The sequence below is a fragment of the Ceratotherium simum genome, chromosome 13 (genome assembly GCF_057802395.1).
Source record: "Ceratotherium simum simum isolate JZ-2026a chromosome 13, ASM5780239v1, whole genome shotgun sequence".
NCBI lineage: Eukaryota > Metazoa > Chordata > Mammalia > Perissodactyla > Rhinocerotidae > Ceratotherium > Ceratotherium simum.
The window spans coordinates 59,647,176-59,664,208 of record NC_141912.1 but is presented as its reverse complement, the minus strand read 5'-3'; the positions used below and the strand labels follow the sequence as shown (position 1 = coordinate 59,664,208).

At 35.1% G+C, this 17,033-nt stretch overlaps 1 protein-coding gene across 1 annotated transcript in view; it reads left to right on the top strand.

The window, feature by feature from the left end:
- The window catches only part of EYS (EGF-like photoreceptor maintenance factor), a 332,267-nt gene that overhangs the window by 45,548 nt on the left and 269,686 nt on the right, over positions 1 to 17,033 (top strand). Inside the window, exons 3-5 of the mRNA XM_087438772.1 lie at positions 4,064 to 4,323; positions 13,921 to 14,017; positions 14,206 to 14,313. Of these exons, the coding sequence (XP_087294898.1) occupies positions 13,950 to 14,017; positions 14,206 to 14,313 (176 nt within the window). The 5' untranslated portion in view covers positions 4,064 to 4,323; positions 13,921 to 13,949. The remainder of the gene's footprint in view (positions 1 to 4,063; positions 4,324 to 13,920; positions 14,018 to 14,205; positions 14,314 to 17,033) is intronic.

The window sequence follows — 17,033 nt, the reverse complement described above, 5'->3', positions numbered from 1 at the left end:
TTAAGAGCATAGTAGTGGCCATCTTATAATTAATTGTTAATATAGTTTTGTTGATGGTACACCTGATGATATAACTAATTGAATGAACAAATAGGTGAATGGATAAAACGATAAAATAAAGAATGAATGACTTAGTTGAGTAACCTATATTTTTTATTTCTTCCTTTTCCTATGCCCTCAGTTTCTTAAGACATTAAAAAAATAATAATATTTTATTATTCACAGTCTTATCATTTCGTTTTTACCTACTAGTTTTGGTTGAGGTTTTATTTTGCATACAGGTAATGGCTGCAAGAAAAAATAAGTGAACAAATTTTTATAAGAAAATATTCTGTCAAATTATGTATAGTGTTAGATTTGTATTTATAAGTTTATAGCCAAAAATGCTGGTATACCTATACAAAACATGTTCAAACATAGATAAATATTGCCGAACAATATTTAATCATTGCATACCAATATTTATGGGGAGGTATGCATATAGAATGCTTAATATTCAGAAATTGGAATCTACTAAGTTTTTAAGCTAATGAATTTCTTTGATGAATACTGTTTTTTTTCCTATTCTGTAATGACATCTACTTTATTTTCTATGATTAGCTTTGGTACTTTAAATCAACATTTACAAATTGAAATATTGTTCTTACTTAGAGGGAATTCAATGTATTATTTATGCCAGTGGATTTTTGTTTCCCTCACTAGTGAAGACAGCGAATTAGAGTATATTAGTCTACCTTTAAGCGCACACTAAATTAGTTTTCAAGTGTTTACTGCTGGAAATTGTACACTTGAAAAGTCATAGAGTATATGTTTTTTCTTGTTTGGTTTTTTAATCCATAAATACTCTGCTTCTAGTTGTGAGTTTGGAAAATCCTGCCAAATAACACAGAATCCTGAAATTATTTCATGGTACAACCTAAAAACCAGATTAAAGCTCTCACATAATGTGTTTTTCCATCCATCCAAGACCAGTTTCTCTGACATGTACAAAAGCAGATTCAAATACATAAATGTGTAGGTCTGATTGTCAGTTACTAGTAGTGACTTTGTTTCTTAGAACTTTATTTTCTACAAAATATCCACGCATCTCCATAGGTCTCAGCCTTGGCTTCATAGTCCTATTGACATATGGCCAGATGCTTTCCTGAGGATTTGATCCTTGTAATGACACCACATGAAATCTTGGGCCACCTGTTATTTGAGAAGATAAAACAAACCTTCAGCACATATGCTAAACATTCAAGCATTGCCGCTTATGCACAGAGAACTCTTTTAAAATAGTCAAGTTGAAATTATGTACTCATGAAAGAATACAAGAAAAAGAAGAAGATAAATATTTGTGCAACACCTCTTGGAAGTAAAGTTACTTCAAGTAAAATAAATGCACTGAAGCTATTCTATTGGTATTTGGTTATACTTAATTTTAACATTATTTCACAAAATGTTTAATGGTCTTATAAAAGATTTGAAACGTGCAAACTGAAAAAGAAAGGAAGAAAAGAGAGAAAGTAGGAGGAAGAGGTCTGGGTTTCAGATCTCCAGTTTGCTAACTACAGGACTTTGGATAAATCACTTGTGTCCTTTGCACTTCCAGCTCTCTCATCTGTAAATGGAGAATAAGAATGCCTCTTCTACTTATCTCAAAGCTTTATTGGAAGTATCAAATTGGATAATATATTTAACAGTTTTAAAGTAAGATATGATTTGACAAGTAAATGAAAAGAACCACTAGAAGTTGAAGCAATACCTGTTGTTGAGATGCATATTTTACTTAGGCATAAGTAGGATAACAAATGCTTTTTAAAATTCTGTGACAGCACCTAGTAACTACTGTAGCTGGCAGGGCATTGTTGATGTCAGTCACTATATACACTTTATTCATTATGCCACTGATTCTTTACAACAATTCTCTGAGATTACCAATTTTATTACTTTCTCTGGCCCACAATTTCCCAAATGAAAGAATTTGGGTAAGTCTATATGTTTCTAACTGAAGACCTTATATTAATCAATATTTATAATATTTTCAACATATATTGTGTACATAAGAATATGGAGATTCAGATAATTCTTACATATCAAGGAACCAGAAGCTTACAGTGGAGGTAAGGCATGAAAATGTTTGTAATACAGGCTACTTTATGTGATGAATTCCTAAAGCGTGTGGCAAGCAAATTTTAGAGCAAGGTGAAATCATGTGCAGGATTACTAAATAAGCGATAGAATAGACTTTTATGGGAAATATTCAGTTTCATTAAGGGACATAGGAGATAATAAAAGAGGCAGACAGTAGCACCTTAGATAGTTCTGTAAGTGAAAGGATACTCTGTAAATTATTATACTGGGACAATAAGCCTAAGCCAGAACTGTCTCAGCCAACTAGGATAGATAGTCATCAAAATAATGTCATTATTTTTTAGAAAAGAAAATAAAAACATCAAGGCTTTTTACTCATTCTTACAGGAAATAACATATTCGTAGATATATTTTTCTGTTTCAAGAATATGAATTATTTCAGTTGTAAAGTTTGCCTTATGCAAACATACCTTACAAAGAAATATTCAATTTGCATGGTAGCAATCACTTTCTGCATATTATCAAATTAAAAAAAAGTTATAAAATCAACAGTTTTTTAAATTAGATTTAATATTATTGAACTAATAAACACATTATTAGCCAATTATGTCTAAAACCATCTTTCCCCTTATTCATTTTAGTATTTATTTCAATGGCAACTATATCTATTTAGAGTTCAATTTCAAGTGCTGGTGCAAGCCAGTCATTCAACCTCTCCTCTCACTTTATTTGTATCCTCTGTATTTATTAGTACAAAAGGGTCTGGATATTCCTGGGGCTTTGACATTGCAATTGAGGTGATTGATTGATTGATTGATTCAGTCATTCATTCATTTCTCTCTCGCTCTCTCTTCCGTCCTTTCCTTTACTTTTTTTTTTTTAGCAAGATATTGCTTATCCTGAAGCAACTTAGATGTTTCAGCCCGTAGTATTTTTTTCAAGTTATCTTAAACATCTAGTCTATTAGTAAAGGAAATTTTTTCTAAAAATAATTCTTTAATATCTCCTATGCTTTGTGCCATGATCTGTTACTTGCCAAACAGTACATTTACTCAAGATTTGGAGCTCTGCTTTGTGCACAGACTGGCATGAGTTCTCTCTCTGAACCCGCCCACAGTGTATAATTGGCTCCCACTCAACCAGTTGATTGACAATCCTCGCATTTGCTGCATATCTGCAGGTTTCCTTATTACCTATCTCCTTTATTTGTATAATACTTTATATGGAAAACCCTTTTTCTTACCCTGTTAGAATTCTCCAGCTCTTAAGAACAGAACTAGCTACTTTGATGAAAATGTTTGGCTAAAATGCTATTTGAAGTCAAAAATTTCCAAGAGAATGACAGATGCTGGATGGTTAAGGATCAGACGGAGTCTGTGATGTACAGACAGGATCCAGATGCTTTACTTTTTATTTGTCTTTTTTCTCTTCAATTTTTCCATGTTATTCAAATGTTAATAAGAAAGATCTTTTTAAAAACATACCAAACTGAAACAAAAAAATGGATGTTTAACATAAAGAAGCACCTTGTTATAAATACTCTGGTGATTATAAGAATCTCGTGTTGCTAAAGACATTGAATTAAATATCATCTCAGGCTTGTAAACAGTGATCCCATCTGTAAAAATCATTTTAAATAAAAGAAATAATTGAGGAAATTTTCTCAGTTGGTAATTCAGCTCAATAGTTGCTAAAATTGAAATTGATAGCACTGGTGTTCTCTGACACGGCTCAGTGGCCTAACTGTGTTAGGAATTTACCAAATGCTTCTTAAATCTTATTTCAGCCGATGCAGTCAGTTTGGCAGTAATATACATCAGATTGTCTCAGGAAATTAGGCAAACAATATTTTTAAAGTGTGTATCATTTATTAATCTTGTTATAAATAAAAAAATACCACACAGTAGTTAAATATAGTTATTACATTGAAAATGAAAGGAATAAATTTGAAACAGCATTGCTCATATTTCTTAAAATTGTATTTCAGCTGTGAATGTGCACCTGGATGGACTGGACAAAACTGCAGTGAAGAAATAAATGAATGTGACTCTGACCCTTGCCTGAACGGAGCTTTCTGTCATGAATCTACCATCCCGGGGCAATTTGTATGCCTGTGCCCACCCTTTTACACTGGAAAATTTTGCCACGAACACTATAGCTCCTGTGATCCACTCAATGACCCTTGCAGAAACAACGCAACATGCTTGACTTTGGTAGATGGACGTCATTATTGTGTTTGCAGAGAAGGTAAGAGCTTGTATTTGTTTTAATGGTTTGTTTCACTTTTTGTTTTGCTTTGGTCCTCTGGGAGGGTGACTCCTTAAGAATGGGTGAGAGAAAACCTAAACACATTGGAGGGTGGGGAAATATCTAACTCCAAATCCAAGTATATAAACATCCTGGGGAATAATCTAAAGAGTCGACCTAGATAGCATGGCAGTAAAGGGAGAAGGGTGGAACTTGGTGGCTTTTGGGTCTCTTTCTTTCTCTCTCTCTCTCTCTCTCTCTCTTCTTTCTTTCTTTCCTCCCTCCCTCCCTCCTTCCTTCCTTCCTTCTCTCTCTTTCTTTCTTTTTCTTGCCTTCCTTCCTTTCTTTCAGAAATCTTCTCTCATTCTTTGTTAACAGTTTCTCTTTCCTGAATAATCGTGCCCATGCAGTGTTCCTGACAGTATCAGTTAGTTAGAAATGGGCATAGGTACAATCCTGGGTAATCAAATGCTTCACTGTAACTTTTCTCCTAAAGCTATCTGTAACTATCACTTCTTTCCACTTAAATTGCTAAACTAGTATCATGTGACTCTGGTAGCTCTTTGTACCATGGGAGAGAATTCATGTAAGAGAGAGAGAATGAGCAGATCACAGGACATTATTGGAGCCCCTGAATCCAGCCATATTTGAAGCAAGGCTACTTCTGGCTTTCTGGGTCATATCAGCCAATAACTTCACCTATTATCATTAGAGATGCTTGATTGGAATCTCTTCAGATGTAACTGAGAAAGGTCTGATTAGTGCACGTGTAGTCTGGGTAAATATTTACCACTCGTGTACTGCTGGCTACACAAGAGCTGTTACCACTTCCAGCAGGAATGCTTCTGCCATAAAACCAGCACACTGATGGTTTCAGTATAACTGAAATGTGCCATAAGCACACTGTCAGAACCACATCGTGTATAGAAGTCTACAACTGCTATTTGTTTTCTATAATCACTTATGGGTTCCTGTCTCTTTCCTTGTTCCTGGCTCTACTAGAATAGGAGTCCTTTAAAGGTAAGGGCAACACTTATTTACCCTTATGCCCAAAAAGGCCAGCTTAGATCATATCAGTTTAGTAGTTATCTTAGTCAAAGCTATTGCCATTTGTTTTTACAAACCCTTTAAAACCTCTTGAGGATATAAGGTAATCTATTATAAGGATACAGTGGCAAGTCCTATGTACATGACAGAAACTTCTGGGTCTTCTGAGGGATTGGAGATAGAAACTGGGAAGCTGTTAGTAATTGTTTTTGCAGAAATGACATGGGCTCTATCGAGCATATAGGATGGGCAAATAGAGCATACAGCAAGATGTTTTCAGGAAAGAAGTGGGAAAAGAAAGACAGAACACAATGTGAGGGGAGCATTTGATGCTTTGCAAGCCTCGGTAATTATGAAGTACCTAATTTAAATCAATAATTTTCCTTTTAACAAATATTGAGAGTGAAGTTTTTTAAGAAATGATTCAATAGCAGCCGAGGAGCTCATTTCTCCAGCAGGATTATTCCATGATGTTTTACTTATCCCACTAATATGTTCTCAGAATATAAGTAATAGATAAATATTTACTGAAGAGAAGCAGTATATTTCCTCAATTTAAATAAAACCTCCTGCATTTTCACCAGAGAAAATTTTCTACAAGAGGGCATGTTTTTTCAAATCATAATATTTTGATAATTCATTTAATGAATTTCTATAATCTTGTGAAATTCCTTTCCTGTTGTGGAATGAGGGGAAAATAAGTTCAGAGATATCATAAAACCTTATCATTTCCTATCACACTAGTAATAAGATTTTCCATCCTCATGAGTATCCACAAAAATACCTTGGGAACAATTTAGATTTCACCATTGCATATAAGTAAAATCTTATTTTTTTTCTTGGAACTTCATCATTCTACTTAAGGCTTACAGATAAATAGGACTACTCAAATCAATGCTTTTGAGAGAGCGGCAGGTGAACACGATGAATCGTGTGTTTATTGCTTTTAACTGTGATTCAGCACAAAGAGATATTTGAAGTGGACATCATTTCTAAACTATTTTGCTGCGTGTATATACACATATATATATATATTTAAAATGGAAAAATATGTTTCTAAGCCTAAGAAAATGTAGGACTAAGTTTCTGTAAATCAGGTTCAACTACTATAAAAAATTCTTAGTTAATATTCCTTTAGTTGTTCCACCTCTGTAGCAGATCACAAACTAATGGCTGTGACATTACTTTAAAAAACTACCTCAGAATATTAACAAGAGGTTGACTGTGGAATGTTTTAGACACCACGCCTAAGTTACTTTAATAACTGTTATTTAAAATAGGGTCTATGTCAAAGCCATTACATCATTTTTTAAAGCAAACATTCTGATCAAATTCCATTTTAAAAAGTACTGAAATTTAAGACCACAAAGAATTCCAAGACGTCACCTCTTACCCAGACACGGGCTGTGGAAGATCCACTGGAACTCTCTGCAAGTTGTTGCTGTTTGTCAAGTGAATAGAATATGGCGGCTCGTGAGAAAGGCTTAAGGCTTAAGAAAAGATTTAAGGCTTAAGGTGTGCGAGTTCAGCACATGTATCTCTGAAATGCTGTTCACAGTTTTTAGTCAATCTATGGGGTCTATCAAGGTTTCAATATAAGTATAAATAAAATCTCAGAGCCAGAGTAATAATATGACTGCATACTAGACGACTAAATTATAAATGGCATTAAAATTCACCCTGAAGAACCAGCAAGTAGAATAACTGATGCTTTGATTTGTGCCAAATTGATTGCTCAGCAGGTAAACTATTTTGGTTAGAGTGATTGAAACTTATAGTCAAAACAATCAAATCCATTTTGGTGCAATGTGAGCTACTTAAAAATTATAGCTGTAGTAAGACACCAGAACTATTCATGTTTCACAAGAGAAAGTAAGGGTGATGCTCTGGCTTCTGATTAGAACTGAGGTGAGTTCATTTGGTCTCTGTGAGCACTGAACACTTCCTAGTGGAAAATAGGTGGGCAGAGAATCATTTAGCAGTAATAATTCAATACAGGTTTGTTTTATATATAATCCTATTTTTTAAACAAGTTCTGTGATAAAAAATCAGTGCTTTAATAAATATAAAAATAGCACATAGAAAGACAAATATAATTTCATAAAATACCTAGAAACAAATGGGGTTTATTCTTGGTCCCCCAATAGTGATAGCTTTGGAGATGTAGTGTGCAGTTTACATGCCTCAAAGTTTGTTTCATAGTAGACACAATTTTTTTACCTCTCTAAACTATGCTCTGTACACAACACACGTCAGTCTTGCAACTGTATGTTGGCAGTGTTCTAGAAATCTAAAGACTGTATTCTTTATTAACTGATTCAACAAATATATATTGATTTCCTACCATGTGTCAGTCTTGAGACAGATTCTGGAGAAATTAAACATGGCAAAGACATGCCCTCAAGGAATTTAAAGTTCAAGCGAGAGACACATAAGTTAACCAACCATTAAAGTACAATGTAGTAAGAGCTTTCCCATATACGACAGAGAGATGCACAAGGAGAGGGGATTTGCGGATGCATACCCAGCTTTGTTGTTTAGTGTCACAACTCTGAGTTAGGTTCCACATGAATTCTAAGAGGATCTCCAGCAGCCTCCAGCATTGGTTGCCCACAGCAATAATCTGCTCATTAAACCACTCCTTTCCCTATTTTATTTCCCCACTCCCTTGCAATGATTCCTGGGATTGTAACTGCGGGCCCTCCAGGACCAGTTCAACTGATGCCATCTTATCAACAGAGTCATTAAGAGTGGTTTTTCAGGAACTGAGACCGCTTGTCCAGTTCAGGCTGGTGGAGACCACCAACCCATTAACTGGGCCTATGTAAATGCTCGACAAGTGACCTTTTTGATGTCAAGGGGTAAAAACTCCACCCTCAGATCATGGTAGTGCTGCCATTTTATGAACATGTGTCCTATGAAGAAACATGGACCTTGACTTTGCTTGCGCAGATCATCAATTACCTTACTTCTCCTTACTTCCCATCATCTCTCTCCACACTTCAGATCACCCTGCCCTTCATCCCATGAATTGCGTCCCAAGGCCTGGATCAGGGAGACAGATCTGAGAGTGTATGCCCCTGTCTCCTTGCAGATCAATCTAGTAATAAAGCTGTTGTCTTTTCCCAAAAGCTGATGCCATACTAATTAGCTTTTGTTTTTATGTGCATTGGGCAAGAGAACCTCAATCTTGTGCAGTAACAGGATTGCCTCTCAAATAAGTTAATTATATGTGAATCATCATTTCAGATTCTTCTTTTGGAAGAACTCAAGCTAAGACACATAGCAAACCCCATCCCTCTGGGAATGATGATTGCTCCAAGTCTGGGCACAGGACTGGAATATTGCCATGCAGAACCCTTCCTTGGATCTGATGCTGAGAGAAGCAGCTTTCTCTTTCCGCCGGGGTTTTTCAGTTGGTGCAGCCAACAGCGTGTTCCCTTCACACGGAGCTCTGTATGCAGTGGGAGAGAAATGTTTGTGAAAGAGCAACTCCCGGCAGTTCCTGTGGTTCTTTCTTCAGTTCTGCAAACTGCCTAGTATCCTTCCCAGCTAGGCTACCAATAAATCCCATTCCTTGTCTCAGTTAGTGTTTTTCTTTATATTGCATGTGATCAAAAGGGTAATGTCTAATGCAGACAGTGAGGAGAAGGAGCTAATTAAGTAGGAGAGGGTGAATAAACTGATTTCAACTCCAGGCTGGTAGAAACAGAATATAAAACGACCTGAGGGTTACAGAGGTGGAGATGATTCTAGATGAAATGCGCGTGAATGTCTGTGTGTATGGCATTCATTAGAGTCTCTATGTTAGCATGTGTGTGTATACAGTGAGGGATCCAAAATCATTTTATTCTTAAAACATATTTCTTTTCTAATATTCTCTTTAGGAAAGATTCTCTATCTCTACTTTGAATTACGTCTCAGTTTATAGGCGAAAACATCACCCTAGCAAATACTTTTAATTCAACTGAAAAGGCTTCGTTTTCAAATGTAGCCACTTCATCCAGGTCTCCAAGGTGAAAGGAGCAAAAGCGTCTTTAAATGACACTTTACAAAGGATTAAAATGTGGGAAAGGGCCGGCCCTGTGGCTTACCGGTTAAGTGCGTGCGCTCCACTGCTGGCGGCCCAGGTTCGGATCCCGAGCGCGCACCGATGCACTGCTTCTCCGGCCATGCTGAGGCCGCGTCCCACATACAGCAACTAGAAGGATGTGCAGCTATGACAGACAACTATCTACTGGGGCTTTGGGGGAAAAATAAATAAATAAAATCTTTAAAAAAAAAAAAAGTGGGAAAGACTCCTTGTAAGATGTTGTAGTGAGAGAAGAATCAGATCATTCACATGTGCTATTGATTTATGATTGGGGGTCTCAGCTTGATGGATTTGTAGAACAGAGGAGGCACGTGGTTGCATTTAAATGTGTCTATTACTCCAGTATAGACACATACTGTTATGCACCTGAGGTAATGTGGCATCATGATGATGACATTACCTAAGGTGTACAACTCTGAGAACCAAATAAATGTGTCACTAGACAAAATAGTTTGTCTAAATTAAAAATTATTCCTTTTGACAATTAAAAACCTGTGCTCATGTAGTAGCATGTATCTATTAGATTTAAAATGCTGTGGACATTTATATTGGGAAAATTCTTCAAAGAAGATATATATTGTTACCAATTAACTTTAAAACATGTTAAAATTTATTACATTGAAAATATTAGCTTTTATACTCATTTTCTAAAAGTTTACTTAAAATCAGTATTAAAATTGGAAAGGGCGTATTGGAAATTTTAGTTCTATTTTTTCATAGTTCATAGTTTTTAAAGTTACGTCTGCAACAATTTAGTAGTTAGTTAATTTTTAAGAAAATATTAACATTTTTATTATATTGTTTTAAAATACAAAGAAAATATGTTTAAAAAAATTTTTCTGACTTGCCAAGAGAGAAATCTCTTTTTCTGTTTTCATAAAGTTTTAAAATCTAGGGAAATTAAAGATTTTAATTAAGAAGACTAAAATAATGTCTTTTTAATGCTTCTGAAAACAATTCATTTTAAAATTTTTAGTTTTTATTTTAAAATATGTGGCTTTTACACTACTTTGTTTGAATACGTGAAAGATATACTCTAGTTTTTCCCTATTTACCTTCATTACTAATTACTCCAGCTAATACTGCTTCTAATGTGAGAGCTGTCAAAGTGTAGCCCTAAATGATAAAATGTTTCCTGAGAAGGTTTCATGAAAACCTAACTGTTGTTAATGTACTCTGCTCTATACTATCCCTTCCAGAGAATCAGGTATAAAAAGGTTGCATTTCTTAGAACTGAGAAAATATTAATTTAAAAAATTATGCTTATAATCTACACTGATTTAGCTCCTGAATTTGAGCAGTAGGTTTAGTAACTTATTTTGTGATATGTTTTGGGGAGTTGGAAAGTGTAAAAGTATCACATATTAACTAGTCATGTGCATTTGCTAGGACAAGACAGAGGCAAGACACTGTAAGAAAAGGATCAAGAAAGCATCTGTCTGAGAACGCCTCCTTACTCATGTATAAAAACTCCTCTGCACCTAATAAAATAGACTCAGCTGAATAGTTCTGGATAGGGCTAAATAACAGGGAACAGCATAGACTTAATTCACTGTACTTTCAGTTTTGACAGACTTTCAGCTGTTACTGTGTATATTCAAAACAAGTACCCTTCACAAGAATAAATAGCAACTTCTAACACCAAAGACTATGGAAAATTTAGTTTGAGACTAAGTATATATACATTTCACTCCTTTATATCCCCAAAGTATAAGCTTTCTGAGCAAAGCTTTGGCTTATTTTAAATGCAATCCATGTCTACTTTATTTTTTCTTCTAATGTCTACTGCATCTCATTTCCTCACCCCATTGACATATGTTGCTAGTTGGTAACAAAGCTCCATGTCGGAAATGTCAAACTAAATGAATCAGGCAATCAGGGAAACCAAGGTTATCCTGTGAGCTGTCCGAGCTTCCAGGTCCTGAACGTTCTTCCGATTCATCAGCCCAGCCAAACTCGGGAAGGCACACCTGCACTTCTCCAGCTGGCCAATGCCCCTGAGTCCAGCGCCTCAGAAGAACATTTCTAAGAAACATCTTAGTGTCAAATTGCCCTGCCTCCCAGAGAAAGCTAGTCATGCTGAAAGTAGGAATGGTGGCATGCGTCCAGATTTCTAAATAAATCTTTAATTTGTAAACAAATTTAACTACAATAAAATGTGTAAGAAATAGCTTATGTTATTTATAACTATGATATCTGCAATTTAAATATAGCAGCAATAGTGATGGATGAATGGTGAAGTGTGTTAGAATAATAACTTGCTCATCTAAAATTAGGAGAACCATAGGGGGCCGGCCCCGCGGCGTGGCAGTTAAGTGCACTCGCTCCGCTGTGGCGGCATGGGGTTCGCAGGTTCGTATCCGGGGGGTGCACCGCGGCACGCTTGTCAAGCCATGCTGTGGCGGTGTCTCATATAAAGTGGAGGAAGATGGGCACGGATGTTAGCCCAGGGCCAATCTTCCTCAGCAAAAAGAGGAGGATTGGCAACAGATGTTAGATCAGGGCTACTCTTCCTCACAAAATACATAAATAAATAAATAATAAATAAGTAAATAAATAAATAATAAATAAATAAATAAATAAATAAAATTAGGAGAACCATATTAACTTGGAAATAACTCATTTTAATTTTGTTTTTAATGCTGAGGATACAATATCTGGTGCATGAGTAAAATTATAAGCATGCAACTTCAAATTTTAACTTGAAGGATTCGACAACTGAGTGAAAAGAAATAGGAGAAATTAATAATGATGCTTGTCCTGAAGACCGCTGGTCTGCTAGTCACATAGGCCCTCCAGGATTCTTATGGTGCTTCCTGGTGCTTCTTCAGACCATATTTCTACTTTTAACCTATCATTGTCTCTATATTTAAAGTGAATTTCTTTTAGGTATCATGGAGTAGTTTCTGTTATTTTATTTACTTTGTCTCTGCCTTTTAATTGGAGTGTTTTTTAAAACCATGTTTATTGTAATTATTGATATATAGGCTTTAGATGAACCATATTGCTATTTGTTTTCTACTTGTTTTATCTGTACTTTGTTCCTCTGATTTTATTTTGGATTAAGTAATTTTTAGGATTTAATATTATCTCCTGTTAAAGAGGCAGCCAAATTTTACACGATGTGGTACCAACCTCCCAAACTCCAAGTGGAAGTGGGTTTGGCATTTGGCCTGATGGTAGACACCGCAGACAGTGGCAATGGCTTGTGGCATGGTGTGATGTGAAAAGATAAAGTAGGCCAGTCCTGTCTTGTCTCATGGGCATCTGAGTGTGGAAAGACTGAGAGGATTTTCCACTGAGCAGTAGGTGCTGAAGCTGAGAGGTCATGATTAGAGATGGAGACCAAAGAAGATGTGCTATATCATCCACATGCCAATATTACAAATGATTTGAAACTTTGAACATGAAGGGACATTTGCAGATAGAAAGAGGAGGAGAGACTGAGAAGGTACTAAGGGAGGAAGGCAGCCATTTGTGGGGAGCTAGGCCACTCTCCCCCTCAGGTGCTTCTCAGTCCCAACCCCAGTCTATGTGTATGCCAACAGTAAATGCAGTTTTCTTAGAGTAACTAGAATGACCTCTGTTCCTCAGACTAAATAAATCTGAGTAGATATTGACATTTGTAATGTCAATGCAATTATTTGGTGCTTAGTTATATCACAGAAAAAGCAAGAGAAAGGAAAATCCTCTTGTTTCTTACATTGTCTAACTAGTACAGAAAAATATTATCAAGAAAAAAGTATAAGTGTATATTTTGTTATACCTAGTCAATATATAATCATGGAAATAATTGTTTAAATGATCATCAGAAATGCTGAAATATTTAATGTATTTTAAAAAGTGATATCATGCTGAATTTTTCTGATACAAATGCTTTGAAATAATCACAACTGCCTCTTATCAGTCTGTGTAATTTTCTTTCATGTTCTTTGTTTTTTTTAGAATATAACTGGTACGTGTTTAAATGGATGACTGATTATGTAGCTATAATCAAAATAATTTGTTTTCTTTGAGTCACTTGGATATGAAAAGCAACTAAATAATTTGCCTCATCTGCTAACTGCCTTGAGTAAATTTGATCACTGAAGCACAATTTTACTTTAAGATTGGTCATCACATTAATTCATTTGCTTTCCAGATAGTTTCAATTCTTCTTGTTCAAACATTTAAACACCTTAAAACAGCAGTGACATTAGCAACAACTCGACTTTTCCAGGGGATTTAGTAAAGTATTCCTCCCTTGATTCTTTCATTTGAACTCATTAATTAGAAGCTAGCATAATTTTATTTATACATTATGTGAAATAGAATTGTATGCGAAGCCAGAGATAAGGTGGTTCTTTTTTTTTTAACTTCCATTACGAGCATATTCTCCAGACTCTTGATCACTGATTCTGATTTCCACACTCTAAAGTGAAGATTGCTCATCCATACCCATCTCATCTCTCTTGAAGGATTTGAAGGTGAACACTGTGAAATTAACATGAATGAGTGCTTCTCTCTTCCCTGTCAGAATGATGGTGATTGTGAAGATGAGGTCAACAGTCTCAGGTAGAGAAAACCAAATAACATCTAGATACATGTTTTTGCATCTAGATGTATCTAAATTATGCATGTTTATAGTTTCAATTGGCAAATTGAACATTTCTGTTTATTAACAATTTGCCATGATACCATTATTTGAAGCTTCAACTTTATACATTTATATTAATGGAGTTATTAAATTTCTTGTTTAAAAGGTGTGTTTGCAGACCCGGGTTTTCTGGACCTCTGTGTGAAATTGAAACTAATGAGTGTTCCTCTAAACCTTGCAAAAATAACGGAACCTGTGTGGATCCAACAAACAGGTTAGAAGCTACTTTTTACTGAATCAATTATTTTATATGTGAAGTTTAACAGATAATAAAGTGAACAGACATGTGCCCTTTATGCAACGTAAGGAGCAGAACATTACTGATACCCTTGTTCTTGTCAGCAAGGACTCCTCGACCTTCCCACCCAATTGTATCAAATATCCTGAATTTATGTTTCCTGCCTTTACCTTTAATTTACAGTATTAAACATTTGTATGTGTGCTAAACAAAACACTCTTTAGTTTGCATATTAAGTGAATCATATTGTGTATAGTCTTCTGAAACAATTCATTTTGTTGAATATGACATTTCAGTATTATTTATTAATGCATGTATCTGTTGCTCGTTTTTAACTATTGTGGAATATTCCATCTTAAATACATGCCAACATTTATTTATCATCTCCTGGTCATGAATATTTGGGTTACTTTCATCTTTTTTTTTTTTTTTTACCAATAATAATACTATTAAAGTTTTCAAATATTTCTCCAAATATACAAGTACTAATGTTATTCTAGTTTTCTCATACCTAGACGTAGAATAGTTGGACCATTGGGTAGACATTTTCACATTTACCATATCATTTTTTTTCCATTTCACTTTGAAAATGGAACATTCATACTCTTAACAAAAGTGAATAAATATTCCCATTGGCATTGTTAGAATGTTCCATTTGGGCTTATCTGCTGTATGTAAAATTATAACTGCTTGTAGTTTTTCTCTGCATTCCTATGATAACTTTCGAGGCTGAGCATTTTTTCATACATTTCAAAAAAATTGATTTTTCTTTTATAGAAATGCCTGTTTATGGCATCTGCCCATTAATGTTCTCGACTTACTGATTTGTAAGAATCTTTATAAATTTTAATTATTAATATTTTTGTTAGCTGTATCTGCTGAAAATATCTTCTACTGATTGTGACTTGACATTTCACCTTCTTTACAGTAACTTTTAGGTACTAAAACTTATTTTTAATGTAATTGAATTAATCAATTAGTTTGGATATGGCTTGCTTTTTTTTTATCTTGTTTAAGAATCTTTACCCTATGACAAAAAAGATGTTTTGTATATTTCCTTTTAATATATTTAAGGTTCTGTCCTTCATATTTAAATTTTAATCTGTCTGGAATATTGTGTGTGTGTGTGTGTAGTATAAGGTAGGAATCTAAGTTCCTTTTTTCGTATGAATAAACAATTGTGCCTACTACACATGTCGAATGGGTCCATCTTTTACTCACTGATCTGCAAAGTGTTCTTGATTGCAGATCAAGTCCTCATATACGAATATGTTTATTTCTCTTCCTTTCTTCTATTTCCTTAGTTCAATTGGTCATCCATGTGCCAGTACCATAAATCTTAATTACTTTCCTTTGAAATATCTCAATACCGGTAGAGCAAGACATCTCATATTTTTAATCTTCCTCTCGAAAGCTTTAGCTATTTTTGACAATTTCTTCTGTTACCATCAACTTATATTCTGCATGAATCCCTAGATCCAAACAAGCAAACAAAGACCAAGTAGAGTTTTGATTGGAATTCCATTGAATTTGTAGCTCAATTTGAGAAGAATTGATATGTCCTTATTTATTTAGATCTTTTAAAATATCTTTCAAAAAAGACCACTTTGACAAATTCAACTGGATATTCATCGATTAGGATAAAAAAGGCTCATTTGCCAAATCACCGTTGCTCTCAAGATACCAAGGGCTATGTTTATCTGTCTTAATAGACACCCAACATCTAGAACTGCTGTCTAAATTTGTATCACAACCTGCTTAATTTTCTGATAATCTTCTTTTATTTCTATCATTTTCTTGGCCATCTGGCTTTTGCAGTGTCCAGTCTGGTGAAGTAAATGAGGACACGCTTTGAATCACTACCCCTGCGACTCCCAAGCCTTTCAAGAGGACACTAATCACTACAAATCCCATAGGGCTACAGAATTGCTTTCAGTTTAAAATCTTAAAGTCTGAAGTGGCATTTCAAGATCTTCCAGTTGGGTTTTCCTTCATAATAGCTCTTATTCCAATGTGGAAATTCTGCCTATTACTAAGTATATTGACTATACTATACATTCAGACACTATGGGGGAAAACAAAACAAAACAAAAGATCGATTTGTGACCCATCTACCAGACCTCAATAGTCTTGTACTCCTACTGGTGGAGCAGTGGTATTTCAAAGATAAGCCTGAATTCTGAGCCAGTATCTGACAACTCCTAAAAGGTCTGAATATTTTTCTTTCATCAATGAACAGTCATACTGGTAAATGGCCTCAAATTCCTCTGAGAAGAGCTTCAGGAAGTTACGTGGAACACCTGTGACTATATTGCAAGATTCTTCTTCAAAGGGGCTCCAGTTGAGGGACTGAGTCCATGATATCTCCTAGGTCTGGAATTGTGTAAGAGGCTAGAAATCCTTACAAAGGTGAATTGAATTTCATTTCTGTCCTGCAGACATATATATTTAATTCCATATATGTTCAGTAGCACCACCATAGCAGACTGTCCATATATTTCATTTCTAGAAACCCATTACTGATTAGCCACTGCCAAGGATATCTGTGAATCACTCCATCTATCATCATTCTGTTTCTCTGATTTATGTGGTTATTTGCTCATTTTTTATCTGGTAGTCAAGCACATCCAACAGGCTTTATCCATTCTCGGATCCCATTATTCTAATTTATGTCAGGGAACCCAATTACGCTGCAG